The sequence below is a fragment of the Scyliorhinus canicula genome, chromosome 8 (assembly GCF_902713615.1).
Source record: "Scyliorhinus canicula chromosome 8, sScyCan1.1, whole genome shotgun sequence".
Taxonomy (NCBI): domain Eukaryota; kingdom Metazoa; phylum Chordata; class Chondrichthyes; order Carcharhiniformes; family Scyliorhinidae; genus Scyliorhinus; species Scyliorhinus canicula.
The window spans coordinates 164,095,510-164,117,412 of NC_052153.1; the positions used below are offsets into that span (position 1 = coordinate 164,095,510).

The following is a 21,903-nucleotide window of genomic DNA, read 5'->3' on the forward strand; positions in this document are numbered from 1 at the left end:
GGGGCCGGGGGCCGGAGAGCGGGGGCCGGGGGCCGGAGAGCGGGGGCCGGGGGCCGGAGAGCGGGGGCCGGAGAGCGGGGGCCGGAGAGCGGGGGCCGGAGAGCGGGGGCCGGGGGCCGGAGAGCGGGGGCCGGGGGCCGGAGAGCGGGGGCCGGGGGCCGGAGAGCGGGGGCCGGGGGCCGGAGAGTGGGGGCCGGGGGCCGGGGGCCGGAGAGCGGGGGCCGGAGAGCGGGGGCCGGAGAGCGGGGGCCGGAGAGCGGGGCCCGGGGGCCGGAGAGCGGGGGCCGGGGGCCGGAGAGCGGGGGCCGGGGGCCGGAGAGCGGGGGCCGGAGAGCGGGGGCCGGAGAGCGGGGGCCGGAGAGCGGGGGCCGGAGAGCGGGGGCCGGGGGCCGGAGAGCGGGGGCCGGGGGCCGGAGAGCGGGGGCCGGGGGCCGGAGAGCGGGGGCCGGGGGCCGGAGAGCGGGGGCCGGAGAGCGGGGGCCGGGGGCCGGAGAGCGGGGGCCGGGGGCCGGAGAGCGGGGGCCGGGGGCCGGAGAGCGGGGGCCGGAGAGCGGGGGCCAGAGAGCGGGGGCCGGGGGCCAGAGAGCGGGGGCCGGGGGCCAGAGAGCGGGGGCCGGAGGCCAGGGGCCAGAGAACGGGGGCCGGGGGCAGAGAGCGGGGGCCGGGGGCAGAGAGCGGGGGCCGGGGGCAGAGAGCGGGGGCCGGGGGCAGAGAGCGGGGGCCGGGGGCAGAGAGCGGGGGCCGGGGGCAGAGAGCGGGGGCCGGGGGCAGAGAGCGGGGGCCGGGGGCAGAGAGCGGGGGCCGGGGGCAGAGAGCGGGGGCCGGGGGCAGAGAGCGGGGGCCGGGGGCAGAGAGCGGGGGCCGGGGGCAGAGAGCGGGGGCCGGGGGCAGAGAGCGGGGGCCGGGGGCAGAGAGCGGGGGCCGGGGGCAGAGAGCGGGGGCCGGGGGTAGAGAGCGGGGGCCGGGCACAGAATATAAAAGTAAAAACACAGTAGGGAGGTTTTGTTCATGATACAAGTTAAATGAGGAGTTTTTCTGTAGTTGCTTGTTGAGTAGTGTTCAGACAATGTTGCTTTAAATTTTCTTTAAAACTGTAAAAGCCTTAAAATCTAAACTTGTGTGGTTCTTCCAGTCAGTCTAAAATTCTCAAAGAAATGGAAATTCAAATATCGTTTTACAATTTATCAGTCTCTATGGGAATTGTAACAAGGCCAATGAAAGAAACATTTGAGAAAATATTAAGAGAAAGATCCCACAATTAGTTCTTACCTCATGCTGTACAATATCACGGCCTTGTCTCATCAGATGGCTGGTTGATGCGCCTTGTGTTGGACTGTATGGTGGTTGGTGCGATACTTTTAGCATTAAATAATCAATCAGCTGCTCCCTAGAAGGATGTCTCCCAACAGTTGCTTGAGACATTGTGTGATGTGGCTGGTTGCAGTTTATCGGAACTCTTGAAGATTGGTACATCTGGCCATTTGTCAAAGGCACCTAAGTAGCAAAGAAAACGTCAAAACACATGCTTCAAACCTACGGTTTTCAAAGATTTCTGAGTGCATTTATGATCAGGTTTCGAAGATTTTTGAGAATAGATCACTCAGCTAATCTATCTTACATCATCACCGTGGGTCACTTTCAGGATCCAATCAGTGTCATCTCCATCACTTTCTACCTTGAATCCATATTTCTTAACTCGAGAACAGATCCAATCCCCCGCTGAATACTTCGGCGCCGTATTTACAAAGAAAAGTACAGCACAGGAACAGGCCCTTCGGCCCTCCAAGTCTGCGTCGACCAGGCTGCCCATCTAAACTAAAATCTTCTACACTTCCTAGGTCCGTATCCCTCTATTCCCATCCTATTCATGTACTTGTCAAGATGCCCCTTAAATGTCACTATCGTCCCTGCTTCCACCACCTCCTCCGGCAGCGAGTTCCAGGCACGCACTATGTAAAAAAACTGCTTCGTACATCTCCTCTAAACCTTACCCCTCGCACCTTAAACCTATGCCTCCTAGTAATTGACCCCTCTACCCTGGGGAAAAGCCTCTGACTATCCACTCTGTCCATGCCTCTCATAATTTTGTAGACCTCTATCAGGTCACACCTCAACCTCCGTCGTTCCAGTGAGAACAAACCGAGTTTATTCAACCACTCCTCATAGCTAATGCCCTCCATACCAGGCAACATCCTGGTAAATCTCTTCTGCACCCTCTCTGAAGCCTCGACATCCTTCTGGTGGTGTGGTGACCAGAATTGAACACTATACTCCAAGTGTGGCCTAAGGGTCTGTACAGCTGCAACATGACTTGCCAATTCTTATACTCAATGCCCCGGCCAATTTGAAGGCAAGCATGTCGTATACCTTCTTGACTACCTTCTCCACCTGTGTTGCCCCTTTCAGTGACCTGTGGACCTGTACACCTAGATCTCTCCGACTTTCAATACTCGAGGGTTCTAGCTTTATTTATTGCACTATATGTCAGTTTCATAAAGCAGACAGCTTTAAGACGACCAGGTTTTGCATATTTATCAACCAAAATGTGAACAAAACGCAGAAGTCGTTAAATATGTACAAGGGTGGGGATCATGTGATGTGATGTGGGAGGGGCTGCGTTTTCGCGAGCTCTGGCTCTGCACATCTTTTGGTTTCTTTTCATCCTTGTTCAATTTCTTTTAGTTTTTTCTTGGTTTATGTAGTTTACGCTGTGTCCTGGGAATGGTTAGTCTGTGAATCTGCAAGATGGAGTAGAGCCTGAATGTTTAAATCCTCACTTGTTCGTGCCAGCTGGATGGAGTTGGGGCACAGCCCTGCCTTTATGGTGCAGTTGCTATTTAGTGGCTCCCGCCCTGATGGAGTGGCGTGTGGTGACAGACGATTCCCGTCCAGACGGTGCAGTGTGCGTGACGGACAATTCTCGCCGTGACGGTGCAGCGTGCGTTGATGGACGATTCCCGCCCTGACGGTGTGGCGTGAGTCACAGACGATTCTCGCCCTGATGGTGTGGCGTGCGTCACAGACATTTCTCGCCCTGATGGTGTGGCGTGAGTCACAGACATTTCTCGCCCTGATGGTGTGGCGTGAGTCACAGACGTTTCTCGCCCTGATGGTGCAGCGTGGATCGACAGACGATTCCCACTCTGACGGTGCGGCGTGAGTCACAGACGTTTCTCGCCCTGATGGTGTGGCGTGAGTCACAGACGATTCTCGCCCTGATGGTGCAGCGTGAGTCACAGACGATTCTCGCCCTGATGGTGCAGCGTGAGTCACAGACGATTCTCGCCCTGATGGTGCAGCGTGAGTCACAGACGATTCTCGCCCTGATGGTGCAGCGTGAGTCACAGACGTTTCTCGCCCTGATGGTGCAGCGTGGATCGACAGACGATTCCCACTCTGACGGTGCGGCGTGAGTCACAGACGTTTCTCGCCCTGATGGTGTGGCGTGAGTCACAGACGATTCTCGCCCTGATGGTGCAGCGTGAGTCACAGACGATTCTCGCCCTGATGGTGCAGCGTGCATCAATGGAGAATTTCTGCCCTGACAGTGCGACATGCATCGACGGAGAATTTCCACCGACAGTGCGCCGTGGGTTGATGGACGATTCCCACCCTGATGGTGCGGCGTGTGTTGACAGACTCTCTTTACAACAATCGGAGGTTCCTATCTGCTTCAAGAAGACGCCCATCACCCATGTGCCAAAAAAAAGTGCCTTAAGGACTATCGTCCAGTGGCTCTGACATCCATCATCATGAAGTGCTTCAAAAGGTTAGCCATGGCACAAATCAACTCCAGCCTCCCAGACTGCCTTGATCCACCACAGTTCACCTACCGCTGTAACAGGTCCACAGCAGACGCCATCTCCATGGCCCTGCACTCTACCATGGAACACCGAGATAACAGACATCCATGTCAGACTCCTATTTATCGACTACAGCTCAGCCTTCAACACCATCATTCTGACAAAACTCATCTCCAAACTCCGTGGCCTTGGCCTCGGCTCCTCCCTCTGCGACTGGATCCTGAACTTTGTAACCAACAGGCCACAATCAGTAAAGATAGGCAACAACACCTCCTCCACGATCATCCTCAACACGGGTGCCCCACAAGGCTGTGTCCTCTGCCCCCTACTATACTCCTTATACACCTATGACTCTGTGGCCAAATTCCCCTCTAGCTCAATTTTCAAATTTGCTGATGACACCACCCTAGTGGGTCGGATTTCAAACAATGACGAGACAGACTACAGGAATGAAATAGAGAATCTGGTGAACTGGTGCGACGACAATAATCTCTCCCTCAATGTCAACAAAATGAAGATTATCATCGATTTCAGGAAGAGCAGTGGAGAACATGCCCCTGTCTACATCAATGGGAACGAAGTAGAAAGGGTCAAGAGCTTCAAGTTTTTAGGTGTACAGATCAGCAACAGCCTGTCCTGGCCCCCCCATGCCGACACTATAGTTAAGAAAGCCCACCAACGACTCTACTTTCTCAGAAGACTAAGGAAATTTGGCATGTCAGCTACGACCCTCACCAACTTCAGAGGTGATCCTCACAGATGCACCATAGAAAGCATTCTTTCTGGTTGTATCATAGCTTGGTATGGAGCCTGCTCTGCCCAAGACCACAGGAAACTACAAAAGGTCGTGAATGTAGCCCAGTCCATCACGCAAACCAGCCTCCCATCCATTGACTCTATCTATAATTCCCGTTGCCTCAGAAAGGCAGCCAGCATAATTAAGGACCCCATGCACCCCGGACATACTCTCTTCCACCTTCTTCTGTCAGGAAATAGATACCAAAGTTTGAGGTCACGTACCAACCGACTCAAGAACAGCTTCTTCCCTGCTGCCATCAGACTTTTGAATGGACGTACATCGTATTAAGTTGATCTTTTCTCTGCACCTTGCTATAACTGTAACATTATTTTCTGCAGTCTCTCCTTCCTTCCCTATGTACAGTATGCATTGTTTGTACAGCATGCAAGAAATGATGCTTTTCACTATATACATGTGACAATAATAAATCAAATCAAAAGACGATTCCACCCTGACGATGCGGCGAAGAACGTATCCTGCCCTGACGGTGCAGTGTGCCCCGACGGACGATTCTCGCCCTGACGGTACGGCGTGTGTCGATGGACAATTCCCCCCTGGACGAGGGGTGGAGCGTGGGAGTTGGTGGGGTTTGTTTGTATTAGCTGTGATCGAGGAAGGTCCCCCCAGTTAGAGCTAACCAGTTTTGGGAGTTCTTTCCCCATTTACCTTTTCTTCTGATTTGGATTCACAGCATCCATGCTTTTTTCTTTTTAGGCCCAAGCAGACTGAATGTTATAGGACGATTATCTCTCTGTCCCGGGCCTGGAAGGGAGTTGGATTGCGTTATAGATATCAGTAATTCCCCATTAGCTCTGGGGTTCTCAGGTTTTTTGTTCCTGTTATTTTTCTTTGAAGCCATGGCTATGAGTTGACTCTGTGCTGTTGACTGTATCCTGCTTTGGTGCAGACAGGTCTTGTATTCGTGGAGGGAACACATTGGGGATATTGTCTCCGACTCATCCGGTCTCATTCATTCCTTTGCTTGTAATAACTTATGTGCTGTACCTGTTTTGCGTTTTAATACTGTGGCTTTTTTTCTCTTTTTGTTTCAATGTGATATTTGTAAAAAAATGTAAAACTTCAATAAAAATACTTTAAAAAATACACAAGGGAAGTCTGCTTACATTGTTCGCTTTCACTTGTAGAAAACATGCCTCTACTCCACTCTCTCGACTGTGACACAGCTAATTAAGAACTCAAAGATGTGGGAAGATTGTGGGCAAGAGCTCAGATCATGGGAATGAACTCCGATCATTCCGATCAAATGGTGCTTAGTGCGTCAGTGCACTGGACTAATTTGTTCCACCAAGATTAATGCAGTCTGCTGTAAACAATTACATAACATTCTCCCCCCCCCCCAAGAAGAGTACAATACCAAGAATCAGGACATGAAAACACAGTTGCAACTGACACATTGGTGTATTTAGTGGTTGATACCAATTAAAAAACAAAACCTCTTTTCCAAAGTCATCTTTTGCCACTATAATTAGTGAGTAGTTTAAACATTGAACCCCTCCCAAAACACACTTGGTAAAGATGACATGTGCTTCAGCTGTACACACCAGAAGGGTACAGTTTTGCAGCCCAGACAACAGTGACGGCATTCCTCAACAGAAGTTTGGGGGTGTTGGTAGGAGAAGAGAGTTAACTTTTTCTGCACATATATTTACAGGTGCAAATATCTGAAAGTTATTTAAGGAACTGCATAAGGGGCAGAAAAATGCAGCAAGTTGTAACATATTTTGAAATGAAAAAGCATTACCAGACGCCCAGAAAGGCTTTGGAACTAATGATTTAAAATATTTCTTAATCAATATTCCCTAGGCTTCCAGAAGAACAAATGTTTTCGTATCCGGGTTATAGAATCATTTTAAAATTGCTGCCTCTACATTATGTTGTTAAAACACCCATTTCAATAACACTGAACTCCGGTCTCCTTCTGTGCCAGACATGTAACAGCTCCAAGATTTTAGTTGTGTTAACAATCCTTACAGGAAAATCAGTAGAACTTGGGTGACTTCTGCTGTAATTTGACACACAGCGCTTAATATCACTTGAGAAATTGGACAAAGGAAAATCAAACCATTTAGACAGAAAAGAGAATATAAGCAGGCAAGTAGATAATACAAACCAATAAGAAATAAATCACAATGAAGAGTATCAACAAAATGGGAAATAACTGTTGGGAAAATACAGGAAATATTCAGGTCCAGCAGCAGCTCTGGGTGGATGTTTCAGGTCTGTGACCTTTCAACAGGATGGTTGTTAGATATGTAATAGGTTTTGATCTAGAGGTGGGTGGGACACAGACAATGGGAATGTAAAAGAATGAAAGGCAGGAAAGATTGAATGGCAAAATATTTAGTCTTAAAAGCTAAAGGGAATGGTGGTGGGACAAGTAAAGAAAGGGCTATAATGGAATGTGGTTGGCCGGAGCTGATTTGCGGACGTTTGAAAAGACAGAATTGCCTGGATTTTCAACCTGGAGTTGTGTAGGGGTAAGTCAGGAAAATTACAGGCTTGGCCCACTTACTTTGGGAGAAATGTGCCCACAAAGGCAGGATCTTCGTTGTTGGATGGACACCCTTCATGTCCCCTACGCTATGAAAGTGCTTTGGCTTGGCATAGGGGGCATGAAAGGCCATAGGAAGTGGGTGGATGGGTGAAGCTTTGTACAAGGGATCTTCTGAATCTACTTTCCAAATGGTCCCCATATGAATATGAGGGTTCACTGTTCCTCTGAGGGGCTGGGAACTATGATTCCTTAAAAACCTGGCCCAACACCATGAAAGTTGCAGAGGAGTAATGAAGCTGGCCAGGTTGGGAGTGCCATTTGCAGGCTTTTAACAGGAACCAGCCCGCACCCTTCACACTGCGAGCTTGAGTCAGCCAATCGACCGGGGGTAGATTGCAAAGACAGCCAGAAGCTGTGGTGTGCCAAGGGGAGCTGCTTAAAAGGCCCACTTTTTAAGTTGTGGGGCTTTGCCCCAGTTCAAATAAAATATAAAGGTCCTCCATCCCTCACCCTCCCTTCATCCCCAAGCATTCTCCATCCATGTCCCCTCATGCACCCCCCCCCCTCCCCCCCGCATGGCCTCTCAAGACCCAATGCCATGATCTGCCTTTCCAGCCATCCTAATGTCCCCTTCATGCTCTCTTTGCCCCTATCACTCCTCATGCCCAGCTCTTCCACCGACCCCTCCGACCTCCACACCCTTCATGTCCCCTACGCTATGAAAGTGCCTTGGCTTGACATAGGGGGCATGAAAGGCCATAGGAAGTAGGTGGATGGGTGATGCCTTGTACAGGGGATCTTCTGAATCTACCTTCCAAATGGTCCCCATATGAATATGAGGGTTCACTGTTCCTCTGAGGGGCTGGGAACTATGATTTCTTAAAAACCTGGCCCAACACCATGAAAGTTGCAGAGGAGTAATGAAGCTGGCCAGGTTGGGAGTGCCATTTGCAGGCTTTTAACAGGAACCAGCCCGCACCCTTCACACTGAAAATCTGATAGCCTGGGAATGGGGACGGGAATATCGAATTGGAGACCCATCACAATTTTTAAAAGGGCTCCCAAGTCAATCCAGCTCAGTCCAAATCCAGGCCAATTTCTCAAACATATGAACAAGGAGCAGGAGTAGGCCATTCAACCCCTTAAGCCTATTCTGCCATTTAATTAGATCATGGCTGATTGGATTGTAACCTAAAATCTACACGCTGCATATCCCCGGTAACTTATTGCCCCCTTACTCACCAAAGATCTATCTCACCTCTATTAAAAATATTCAAAAACTCTGCTTCCACCACCTTTCAGAAAGAGATTTCCAAAGACTCAATCCTCAAAGAAATAAATTGTGCTTCACTGCCATTTAAAATCAGTGACCCCTAGTTCTAGATTCTCCCAGAGGAGGAAACATCTTCTCCACATCCACCCTGTCAACATCCCTCAGGAGCTTTTATGTTTCAATCAAGTCACCTGTTACTCTTCTAAGCTCCATCATATACAAGCCTAGCCTGTTCAACCATTCCTCCAAAGTAAACCTGCCCATTCCAGGTATTAGTCTGGTAAACCTTCTCTGAACTGCTTCCAACGTATTTACATCCTTCCTTAAATAAGGCGATGAATACAGTACACGGTGCTCCAGATGTGGTCTCAACAATGCCCTGGACAACTGAAGCATAACCTCCCTACCTTTGTAGAAAATTCTCCTCGCAATAAATTATAACATTCTATTATTGCAAAATAAGCAAACGCAATGCGAGAAAAGAAACTTTTCACATGAGTGGTTCGACTCTGGAGTGCACTGCCTGGAAGTGTGGTGGAAGCAGGTTGAATCAAGGAGTTTAAGAGGGCGTTAGATGATTATTTCAATAGAAACAAGTGCAAGGGACGGGGAAAATGCAGGAGAATGACACAAAGTCATAATGCTCATTTGGGGAGCTGGTGCAGATGTGAAGGGCCGAATGGCCTCCTTCTGCACCGTAATAATTTTGTGATAAATTTCAGTCAAACATTACAATCTCTGAAGGCACCACTCATGCATTCTGAGCAAGTATTGTGCCATGCCATATTATGTATATATTCTGGTTGAACAAATATTTGATTACTCCAATGCCATATTCCTGCTTTGTAGAAGTAGAAGAATTGACAGAGCTGCACATTATTAGGGAGCAATTCATTTTGCAGTGCCCTTGTTAGGGGAGCGGCAGCGGCGTAGTGGTAATGTCGCTGGACTAGTAATTCAGAGACCCAGAGTTATGCTCTGGGGACCTGGGTTCGAATCCCACCATGGCAGATGGTAAAATTTGAATTCAAATAAAATCTGGAATTAAAAGTCAAAAGGTGACCATGAAACCATTGTCGATTGCCATAAAAACCCATGAAATCTGTTGTCCTTACCTGGTCTGGCCTACATTTGACTCCAGATCCACAGCAATGTGGTTGACTCTTAAATGCAGGAATGGGCAATAGATGCTGGCCCAGCCAGCGACGTCCATATCCCATGGCAGCATGGTGGCGCAGTGGTTAACACTGCTGCCTCACAGCACCGAGGTCCCAGGTTCGACCCCGGCTCTGGGTCACTGTCCGTGAGGTGTTTGCACATTCCCCCATGTTTGCGAGGGTTTCGCCCCCACAACCTAAAACGATGTGCTGGGTAGGTGGATTGGCCGCAATAAATTGGCTCTTAATTGGAAAACAATGAATTGGGTACTCTAAATTTATTTATTTTTTTTTAAAAAGTGAAATGTTTTGAAGAAAATCCTCAATTTGTGGACCATAAAAAATACATTACTGGAGAAATGCTCAACCCCAAATTAAATCTGCGTTTTAGCCATATTTATCAATTGTAATTTCAGTGATTTCACCTCTCAGCCTGCCTGATTATTCAAGTAGGCTTTCTATTTAAATCAATAAAACACAATTTAAAGAAACAAAATTTTTTCATTTGATTTCGCAAAAGTTAATATAATTTGAATTCTTCAGCTTCTTAGCTGAATGAGAAAATTGCTGCTGTTGGTCATTATTTATACCAGAACCTAAGGCTGTCCTATGTTTGTACTGTGCAGCCAGCCCAATAAGTTGAGTGAAGTTACATATTTCAAACTTTTTACAGAAAGCACTAAAAAGCTCAAAACGGCAAAGCTGAAAACATTTGGTCAAAAACTGACATTTACAAAGTTAATATTTATAATCGAGTTATCTCCTCGACACACTTGTTTCGTCAGCGGTGAAGGAATGGTGCACACTGCTGACCGTAGAAAAAGCTGCCACAAAGTTGCATCGGGATTTAAAACACAGATTTCTCTATTCTAATGTTACTTTAAATTTGGTGCCTCCTACAAAGGATCTGTGGCTTGCAGATGCAAGGGCACACAGGCTGATTCACGAATCAGATTGAAAAAATCAGTCAGCAAAGCAGGAAGAATAGAGATTTCTTTTTTATTTCAGTGTCTCGCGGTGTTCCTGCCCAAGTATATTTTTACGAAGGGTCAAGCGACTTATTTCTGGCTTTATTTGGGTTGGTAAGGCCCGGAGGTTTTGGAGGGGGGGTTCTCCAGAAGGGGAGCAGAAAGGGGGTCTATTGCTGCCAAACGCAGTGTACTATTATTGGGCAGCCAATGTGGAGGTGGTTTTGGGGTGGTGCAGGGACCCGGGAGTTCTCTGGGTTCAGATGGAGTCGGGGTCATGTAGGGGGATAGGTTTGGGGGTTTTGGTTGGCGCCGGCAAGGTACTCAACCAACCCAGTGGTGTACACGCTAAAAATATTTTGGCAACTCGGCCAGTATTTTAAGTTGTGGCAGCTTCAAGGCTGGTTCCCATTTGTGCTAACCACCTGTTTGAGCCAGCAAGGCTAGATGCCACATTTGGTGCATGGCGGGAGAGAGGGCTGGAGAGAGTGGGGGATTTATTCTTGGAGGGGCGGTTTGCCAGCTGGGAGGAGCTGAAGGAGAAATTTGGGCTGGTAGGCTCGTACATGTTTAGATACCTCCAGGTGCGGAGCTTTGTTAAGAGTTTTCTTTCAAATTTCCCGGAGTTCCGCCATCATCCTTATTGGAAAGGATTCTTTCCTGTTCAAGGTCGGAGGAGGGCAGTACATCCAACATGTATGAGCGGATCATAGAGGAAGAGTTGAGCTTCCCCTATTTAGTGAAAGCTAAATGGATGTAGGAATTGGGACCAAAATTGGAAGAGGTGTGGTGGAGTGAGGGGCTGGGGAGGGTGAAAGCCACATCGTCGTCTGTGAGCCTGAGCCTTATCCAGTTAAAGGTAGTGTCACAAGTGCACCTCAATAAGCCAGGATGAGTCGTGTTTTTGAGGGGATAGAGGAAGCGTTGCTTGAGGGGGTCACACGTTTTGATCCTGTTCTAAGCTGGTGGGCTCCTGGAGGTCCTTTTTCAACACCATGTCAGCGATCTTAAATATTTAGCTGGAGCCTTGCCCTCTGATGGCTATTTTTGGGGTTTCAGATGTGCTGGAGTTTCGGGATGGGTGCGGGGCTCGTGATTAAATTAAGTTTAAAGTTAAGAAACAGTTGACACTTCATCTTTTCTAGGAGTTAGACGAGCAAGAGGTGATGAACTCTCAACTAGAAAGGAACAGAGAAAGCAGAAAACTCCCAAGCATGTGAAGATATCCATTAGGTATACACCGCGCTGGATATACTTTATGCAGGCAAGGACAATAACTCAGTTGGAGGGAAATCAAGAGCAAGTAGGGATGGGCAACAAATGCTAGCCTCGTCACTGATGCTCACATCACAGGAGGGAAAACTGCATTAATTGAGGTGGGGGCAAGGGAGCAATTGTGCTGAGAAAGGACAAGTGATTGTATTATTGGAGGTTATGACTCTGAAGTCCAATTGCTCTGTCGTCCATTACCTCTTTATGATCAGGAAGAAAAACATTGGACACGTGGAGAAAATTCTGGTTCATATGAAAACCAATACAAGAAGGATATAACAAGGTCTTGCAAAAGAGATTGACGCACAAGGCGTTAGATTCAAAAGCAGGACTTTGAAGAGGTCTTGGATTATTCCCAGTTAAATGTGACTAGTTAGGAAGAAGCTGATCAGGCACATCACCAGGTGGCTTAAAAGACAGTTTAGAGATTCAGACTCCTCACATGGTGACAGGGAGAACCATATTGAATTCACTTATACCAAATTAGTATCATTGCCCCTCAAGCACAATGGTTAGCATTGTTGCTTCACAGGGCCAGGGTCCCAGGTTAGATTCCCGGCTTGGTCACTGTCTGTGCGGAGTCGGTATGTTCTCCCTGTTTCTGCGAGGGTTTCCTCCGGGTGCTCCGGCTTCCTCCCATAAGTCCTGAAAGACGTGCTTGTTAGGTGAATTGGACATTCAGAATTCTCCCTTGGTGTACCCAAACAGGTGTTTCGGGTACACTTTTCACAGTAATTTCATTGCAGTGTTAATGTAAGCCTACTTGTGACAATAAAGATTATTATTAAGGAGGAGCTAAAATTAGGATAAGTGTGCAAGGATAAACATACGTGCATAGCTCCAATGCTCTTCTAGCTACAGGATCAGTGGCATTCTAGTAGTGAATGGCTATGAGGCTAATGCATCTCAGGCAATGCAAAATGGCAACATGTTAGCAGAACTAAAATCACAAATAGAATTTCTAATTAAACACAATGCCGGATTTAAAAATATACCCATACCTTTATGACAAAACAGAATTCCTGATCAAGACTTGCCTAATTTAAGTGGAAATATTGAGAAGCTTTTTATTTAATACTTGTGATTAACCACATTTGATCATTAAAAGGAAAATTGCAACTCATTTAGACAATGAATATGATGCGCGTTGGGCCTCATTATCCTCCCTGAACTGAACGACAATGTAAAATGAGGCACAATATCACTGCTGCAACTACTTAAAACCTGGTGTACACAGCAAGGAAATTATGTACAGTGCACAACATTAAAAAGCCTTCTGCTGAATTATGCTGCAAGACACTCTTACAGCTGATCACTTTTAGAGCACTTACTTTTCTCATGCTATCTGGCGGAATATCCTTCATCACAAGCGTGCCAGATGAGTAATTCTGCTGACCAACAGCGAAGACATCATCTTGACTTGGGTCCCCGATACTGTTACCTTGTGATGGATACTGCAATGAAAAGGGGGAAACATGAACCACTTCGGACACTGATCATAACTGGTAAAATGACTGCCGGGTTTTATTTTTAAAATTACTTAAAGATTTTGTTGAAGAAAAAGTTTATAGCCCAAGTTTAGCAAAAATAAAGTTGGTTCCTATCATGTCATTCGAAAAGGAGCAGGATTGAACAAACAGGCCGACTGGATTAGAATCATTTTAGGTAGTGAGATAAGTAACTTTCAGCCCATGTGTAAATCAAGACCAGGAGCATAATTTCATTAATTTGACAAAAGCTAAGCAAGCAACAAAAGCCTAGGTTGAATGAGTGTTCTATTTCAAATATATATGTTTATAAAAATAAATAATTTTGAACTGAATCACAGTCACTGCACATTCACAAAAAACAAGGAATGGGACAGGAAGATATTATACGATACACCTTTTCTGTACACTCACCACAGATGCTGTTTAAAAATAAAGCTCAATGAGTTAAGATAGAGATGAGAATTTATTTCTCTTGAGCGTCATTAGTCTTTGGAACTCCGTCGAAAGGTGATGGAAGCAGAGTCTTTGAATATATCTAAGGCAGTCATAGAATTTACAGTGTAGAAGGAGGCCATTCAGCCCATCGAGTCTGCACCTGCCCTTGGAAAGAGCACCCTACTTAAGCCCACATCTCCATCCTGTACCCAGTAACTCCACTTAACCTTTTTTTGGACACTAAGGGCAATTTAGCATGGCCAATCCATCTAATCTGCATATCTTTGGACTGTGGGAGGAAATCAGAGCACCTGGAGGAAACCCACGCAACCACGGGGAGAACGCACAGACTCCGCACAGACAGTGACCCAAGCCGGGAATCGAACCTGGGACCTTGGAGCCGTGAAGCAACTGTGCTAGCCATTGTGCTAGCATGCTGTCGAGAGGTAAATATATTCTTGATAAGCAAGGGGGATGCAGAAATATTGAGTTTTTAAAAATAAATTTAGATTACCCAATTATTTTTTCCAATTAAGGGGCAATTTAGCGTGGCCAATCCACCTACTCTGCACATTTTTGGGTTGTGGGGGCGAAACCCACGCAGACACGGGGAGAATGTGCAAACTCCACACGGACAGTGACCCAGAGCCGGGATCGAACCTGGGACCTCAATGCCGTGAGGCGGTTGTGCTAACCACTAGGCCACCGTGCTGCCCTGCAGAAATATTGAGTTGAGTTTGCAATCAGATCAGCCATAATCTTATTGAATGGCGGAGCAGACTCAAGGGGCCAAGTGGATTGGATTTTGTTTATTGTCACGTGTACCAAGGTACAATGAAAAGTATTTTTCTGCAAGCAGCTCGCCAGATCATTAAGTAGGCTGCTCCTTCTCCAAATTCGTATGGTTGTATGTTCATATGCACATGCCTTTATGAAGAAATTGTGCAGTAAAGTTAATCATTTCAGTTTCTCTTTTTTTAATGTTTCCAACTTAGGGGCAGTTTTAGCGTAGCCAATCCACCCACCCTGCACATCTTTGGATTGTGAGGGTAAGAGCCAAGCACTAACGGGGAGAATGTGCAAACTCCTCACGGACGGCGATCGGGGTCTGGGACTAAACCCAGGTTCTCGGTGGCATGAGGTTGCAGTGCTAACCACTGCGCCACCCGATCATTTTAGCTTCATGCCAAATAGGTCAAAAGAGATAAGAATTTTCAAAATGTGAATACTGAAAGGAACGTTAGCATTTCCAGACACCGCATTTCAGAGTGGGTTGTTTCCTTTACATAGGACATTGGAAAGCTCAGATTATATCTCTGCTAATTTAGATAATTTCTGACTGGGGAGCAATAAGGATCCTGCTATGGGCCCCATCTCTGGCTGGACATAGTCGTTATCAGCCAGATTTCAAAATCCTGATTGCTATTCAAGGATCCTCACTGGAAAATGCACTTATGGGGACATTAGTTGAGTCTGACAACAATGACCTCCTGGACAGAATAATCATCCTAGGCATTCTGTCTAAGCTCAAATGTTCAGAACCGCCTTTTAAATGAGACAACAGTTAGCTGCCACATCAATTTTGGAACTCTAATTCAGCTTGAAGCACATACTCATGAAAGAAGTGGAGAAAATGGAATAAGATTACAGGAGGCGGAGAAACACTTATCTAAAAACCTCAGATTTTTTTATGATGTGTAATGAATACTATAGATTTGAGATCAAAGTCATTTATGTCTCGTGTTAAGATCTGGAAATGCATGGGGTTGCGAATTTGTGTGATCCGATGAAGAATGTAACCTGATGAATGCCATTTAATATAAAAAATATTACTTGTAGCTAGGACTGCTCAAGTGCTTGCTACAAAACTCATTCATTGTAACTGGCCCATTGTTGGTACTCACACGGAACATGTGCACTCCGGAATTCCTTCTGTCTGCAAAACTCAAGGCAACGTTGCCCTGGCTGTCGTGCAGTTCCCTACAGCTTCCAGAGTGCATGCTGCTAAAAGCAGCATAATTGAAATTAAACGATCTAGACAGCATGCTCTGAATAAAGAGGGACAAGAAAATTCCACAGCTTTAACACACAGAGATTAGTGCAGCATGCAGTAACAGGATAAAGTGCAAGAGACAACTTTCCCCCAAAGGCTCAAGGAATCAGGCAAAATAAAAGAAATAGCATGCAAAACACACAACATGTACTCTGATCCAACAGCTGCCATTAAGGTTAATTGGAATATGCACCCGTGTTTTCAGTATAGCTATTAAAAACATTCAGCAGATATGCAAGCAAAGGTAACCCAACTTTGGATCTCAAGTCAAATTTTAGAAACCATAATTATTTCAGTGCAATATGACGCACAATATTATTCCTACGTAAACTAAGCTGTCCAAAATGCTAAATTGGAAGTCCTACTGGCTGGTTACACTACAACAGTGTTATTGCCAAAGGCTTGGGAGAAACTTCAAGGTTTCTCTACACAGATGCTCCCTGGCCTTATGAGCATTTTCAGCAACTTTTGTTTTACTTACTTGGCATAAATATGCTTGGCCATTATTTTAGACAGTACTCAAAAAAAGGGGAGCAAAAATGGTTTTGAAAAGTTTTTTTACAACGGAGAATAAAAGATCTAGGTGGAACAACCTAGGGATACACACTAGATGTATTGCCAACAGGTGATGAAGCAATGCAAGTTGAAAATGATTGCAATGAAATGGGAGAGGTGTTTTTAAAAAAAAAAGTTCCAGTTGGGTGTCATTTCACTACTTGCTGCAGACATTGCTTGACGGTGAGTATTGTCAGTTAAACATGAAAAGGATCTCGTCATTCCTAATAGCCGAGAAGCAGATGTTTTTAAATGTTAAGAGTGTTTACTTCAAGATTACATGTTTCTATCTGGTTACCCAGGGATGAGTATGAAAACTATGTAATTACGCATTTAAAAGAAAAGCAAGATGATTTTCTCTTTGGTGTTATTCGCACAAATATCTGAACACAAATTTTGCTTCACAGTACAGGGGAAGTTAAGGACTATTAGCAGCACATGCAGTTAATAGCAAGATGGTTTGTCCATGCAATGTTAAAGATGCCTAATAAAAGGACATAATCAATGATATATTGAAAATGCAGTACAACTTTCTCTAACCTATTAAAATAAGATTTATTATTTTTGAATAATTCATTGTCTATGTATTATATTGCTGAAAGAGAGACATGCTGTTGAAGCTTTTTACCTTGCACTCGCCAGGACAGATGCAAGAATGCTAAATTTCATGGGGGACAATAATTTACTGTGCATGAGGAAAGGGTGCTGATTGTTTGGAAGTCTACACTGGTTGAGGCATTGCCATGGAAAATGATCCATTGAGCTATTGCAGCCCCCCCCCCTCCAATTCTTTTGTTTAATTCAGGAAAGGTACAATGCCTGAACATGTTTCTTTTGTCTTCAAATGAATATATGTAGCTTCTAGCAAGCGGAAAGTGAGCTTACATTGCAAAGCCCGACTGACAATCTTAAATTGGCTGTCAGTGTAAATCGTAGCACACTCAGGATTGTTCAGCAAGTGCTGTCCAACGGGCAGCATGGTGGCACAGTGGTTAGCCCCTCAGCCCCAGGATCCGGATTTAATTCCAGCCTCGGGTGGCTGTCTGTGAGGAGTTTGCACTTTCTCCCCCTGTCTGTGTGGGTTTCCTCCCAAAGTCCAAAGATGTGCAGGTTAGGTGGATTGACCATGCTAAATTGCCCCTTAGCGTCTAGAAGGATAGATGGGATTTCTGAGTTACGGGGATAGAGTGGAGGCATGGCTTTAAGTAGGGTGCTCTTTGCAAGGGCCGGTTCAGACTTGATGGGCCAAATGGGCTCCTTCTGCATTGTAAATTCTATGGCTCAATAATGGAATCACATCTAATGTTAAAGATAATGTCCTTGCTAACAAGGGTTGGTTTGAGTACGGTCAGTACTCTGCTTATTGAGAACATCCGAGGGGACATGCTGTTTATATGATCTGCCACCTGTTGGGATGTACGACTCTGTTCCCGACATTGTACCGGTACTAAAATTATTCTACCAGTTGGTTTAGCTCATAGGGACTAGTTTAGCTCATTCAGCTAAATTGCTGGCTTTTAAAGCAGACCAAGCAGGCCAGCAGCACGGTTCGATTCCCGTACCAGCCTCCCCGGACAGGCGCCGGAATGTGGCAACTAGGGGCTTTTAACAGTAACTTCATTGAAGCCTACTCGTGACAATAAGCGATTTTCATTTTTCATTACTTCATTTGCATGGCAGGCAGTATATCTTTTGGCTTGCCGGTAGCACCCTATTAGTGGAAAGTACCCCACTTGTTGCTATTGCATAGTAGCAGTCTGAAATGGTTAACTTCACCTATTGCTCAAGATTTTGCAATACCTTACCCTTCCAAGGTAATTTGCATTAGACCTGGCACTTTTCAGGGCCAGAAGTGGTGGCTCTCAGCTCTTTTGTGCATATACATGATGCACAGTGAGCAATGGTCTGATCAGGGTAGCCATTATTACACAGTGCATTTTGATGTGCCCTATTTCAGTATTAAATTTGCATAGCAGCCTGGGCCTCATTTACAATATTTCCAAAAAGGCCAATCTTATACTGCTGGGAGTTATAGGAATCCCAGCTGTACGTTGACCAGTGAAGGCAGGCGTGTAGTAGACAACATTAAAGAACTCATTAGGAAATTTCTCAATATGTCGAGGAAAGGGAGTTTGTTAGACCGCTCCATTTCAAAGGTGAATTTGAACGCAGGATGGGAGTAATGTGATAGATGAATCTCTGCTGCTGCGATGCCAGGCAAATAGGCTCTATATCCCAATTGGCAGATTATATCAAATAGCATGTCCTTTCGGCTGTTTGCAACACGCAGTGTACCGACTGTGCTTAACCAAAGCCATGCTTGCAAAACTCAGAACTTAATGTCCAACGTTAGATGTGATTCCGTGATTGGGCAGGACTTGCTGAACAATCCAGAGTGAGCTGAGAATTGCACTAACAACCAATTTAAGATGATCAGTCAGGCTCGCAATGTGGCTTGCTTCTGCTTGTCAGAAGCTACAAAACTCATAGGCAAGAACCTGTCTTTTGCAAACAGAAAGAACATATCCAGACATTGCACCTTCCTCGAATTAAGCAAAATCTGGGGGACAATGACTCCCTGATGCATTCTCCATGGCAATGCTTCGACCAATCAGAACCAACTTGCCAACCAATGAGCACCTTCCCCTCATGCAGTATAAAACATTGTTCCTTTAAAATTTGGCATTCATGCATCTGCCCTGATGATTGCAGGATTGCTTTGACAACATGTCTCCTTTGTCAACAATACTCAAGTTCTGTACTACCAAGCAACTACATTTATTGTATACCTATCCCAATCAAGGCATGTGTTTTCTATTATATATCATTGCCAAGTTAGAAAGTGATTCTCTCGTGTTGCTAGAAATGGCTGTGAAAATAATTCCTAAAAAATCCAAAAAAGGCACACATATGCAAATAATACATAAAAAGGTGCTTTAACAGCAGACTTGTTGCATTTATAAATTCCTACATCATTCTGGATCGAGCATTAAAAACAACCATGAAATCCTCAGTCCCACCAACTCAGGTATTCATTCTCATACTTGTATATGAGATAGGATACAGGTATTACAAAGCACACTTCACTATGTTTTGAATTCAGTGTTTATGGGTAACAATAAGCATAAGTTTGAACATTAAAACAACAAAAGCATGGGAATTTGTTTTAAAAAAAAAACGTATTAATAAGGTTCGGATTCTGGAAATAAGGTGGCATTTTTACAACCGTTTTTCTTCAGAAATTAAGTTTTGCCGTCTTGCACTGATGGAAATGGACCTCTCAACAAACACACGTGTAAATGCAACATATTCTTAAAAGTGCAGTTACTTTCAAATCTGATGAAAATACAAACAGCATAACATCTTGCATTTATGCAGTGCAAATGCCCCAATGTGCATCTAAGACGAGTCATCAGGAAATGTTTGGCAATAGTCACATAAGGCAGCATTAGGACCGATGGCAAAATGCTTAAGATAATTTTTTAAGGGATTTTAAAAGGAGGAAGGAGCATTCACCTGAGGAAGGAGCAGCACTCCAAAAGCTAGTGTTTGAAACAAACATGTTGGACTTTAACCTGGTGTTGTAAGACTACTTAAAAGGAGGAGAGAGAGGACAGAGAGTCGGACAGGTTTAGGTGTGAAATTCCAGAGCTTGGGGCCTCAGTAGGTGAAAGTGTAGCCACCAGTGGCGGAGTGGTTAAAATCAGAGATGCTTAATGGACTAAAATTGGAGCACAGACATCTCAGGGTTTTAGGGCTAGAGAAGAATATAGGGATTGAGGGGCATGGGGGTAGTTTGGTCACAGCCATGGAGGATTCAGAAACAAGAATGGGAACTTTTAAACTGAGGTTATGTCAGTGGGCACATGTGATGTTGAGTGGGTTGAGTTAGGATACAGGCAGCAGAATATTGGATAAGCTTAATTTGATGAAAGGTGGAAGATAGGAGACAAGGCATTGAAATAGTCAAGTCTACAGGTAACAAAAGCTTTCGGTAGCAACAGTTTAAGCAGCAGAACAGGAGAATGGTGGTTTCAAGTGACGTTACGGAGGTGGAGCATGGTTTTGTGAAAGGGAGGCCGTGTCTCACTAACTTGATAGTTTTTCGAAGAGGTCACAAAGATGATTGATGCAGGTAGGGCAGTGGATGTTGTCTATATGGACTTCAATAAGGCCTTTGACAAGGTCCCTCATGGCAGAGTGGTACAAAAGGTGAAGTCACACAGGATCAGGGGTGAGCTGGCAAGATGGATACAGAACTGGCTAGATCATAGAAGGCAGAGAGTAGCAATGGAAGGGTGCTTTTCTGATTGGAGGGCTGTGACTAGTGGTGTTCTGCAGGGATCAGTGCTGGGACCTTTGCTGTTCGTAGTATATATAAATGATTTGGAGGAAAATGTAACTAGTCTGATTAGTAAGTTTGCAAACAGCACAGAAGTTGGTGGAATTGCGGATGGCGATGAGGACTGTCAGAGGATACAGCAGGATTTAGATTGTTTGAAGACTTGGGCGGAGAGATGGCAGATGGAGTTTAAATGGACAAATGTGAGGTAATGCATTTTGGAAGGTCTAATGTAGGTAGGGAATATACAGTGAATGGTATAACCCTCAAGAGTATTGACAGTCAGAGCGATCTTGGAGTACAGGTCCACACTGAAAGGGGCAATACAGGTGGAGAAGGTAGTCAAGGAGGTGTACGGCATGCTTGCCTTTATTGGCCGGGGCATTGAGTATAAGAATTGGCAAGTCATGTTGCACCTGTATAGAATCTTAGTTAGGCCACACTTGGAGTATAGTGTTCAATTCTGGTCGCCACACTGCCAGAAGGATGTGGAGGCTTTAAAAAAGGGTGCAGAAGAGATTTACCAGAATGTTGCCTGGTATGGAGGGCATTAGCTATGAGGAGCGGTTGAATAAACTTGGTTTGTTCTCACTGGAACGACGGAGGTTGAAGGGCGACCTGATAGAGGTCTACAAAATTATGAGGGGCATAGACAGAGTGGACAGTCATTGGCTTTTTCCCAAGGTAGAGGGGTCAATTATTAGGGGCATAGGTTTAAGGTGCAAGGGGCAAGGTTTAGAGGAGATGTACAAGGCACGTTTTTTTTTAAACACAGAGGGTAGTGGGTGCCTGGAACTCACTGCCAGAGGTGGTAGAAGCAGGGACGACAGTAACATTTAATGGGCATCTTGGCAAATACATGAATAGGATGGGAATAGAGGGATACGGATCCAAGAAGTGTAGAAGATTTTAGTTTGGACGGGCAGCATGGTCGGCACAGGCTTTGAGGGCCGAAGGGCCTGTTCCTGTGCTGTACTTTTCTTTGTTCTTTATCGGTCTCAAGTGAGGGCATGGATACATAGTTGAAAACTCATCCCAGGATCATCCCAGACAGTTGACAGGGAGAGGGATGAAGTTAGTGGCTGGGACTGATGTTTGTGGCGGGGTCCAAGGCAGTGATGCTGTCTTCAAGTTATATAATTTAAGGAAATTTCTGTTCATTCAGTATTGCATATCAGACAAGCAATCTGATAATTAGGAGACAAGAGAGGTGCTGGCGAGGTAAAACAGGGTTTACAAGT

General features: G+C 45.6%; 1 protein-coding gene across 2 annotated transcripts in view; it reads right to left on the bottom strand.

The window, feature by feature from the left end:
- Nucleotides 1-21,903, bottom strand: part of erbin (erbb2 interacting protein) — a 328,567-nt gene that overhangs the window by 11,656 nt on the left and 295,008 nt on the right. Inside the window, exons 21-23 of one of the 2 annotated variants that reach the window (XM_038805630.1) lie at nucleotides 15,617-15,760; nucleotides 13,119-13,241; nucleotides 1,270-1,494 (exon numbers count right to left, since the gene is read on the bottom strand). In XM_038805630.1, coding sequence (XP_038661558.1) covers nucleotides 1,270-1,494; nucleotides 13,119-13,241; nucleotides 15,617-15,760 — 492 coding nt within the window. The remainder of the gene's footprint in view (nucleotides 1-1,269; nucleotides 1,495-13,118; nucleotides 13,242-15,616; nucleotides 15,761-21,903) is intronic. The other variant, XM_038805631.1, reaches the window with a different exon arrangement.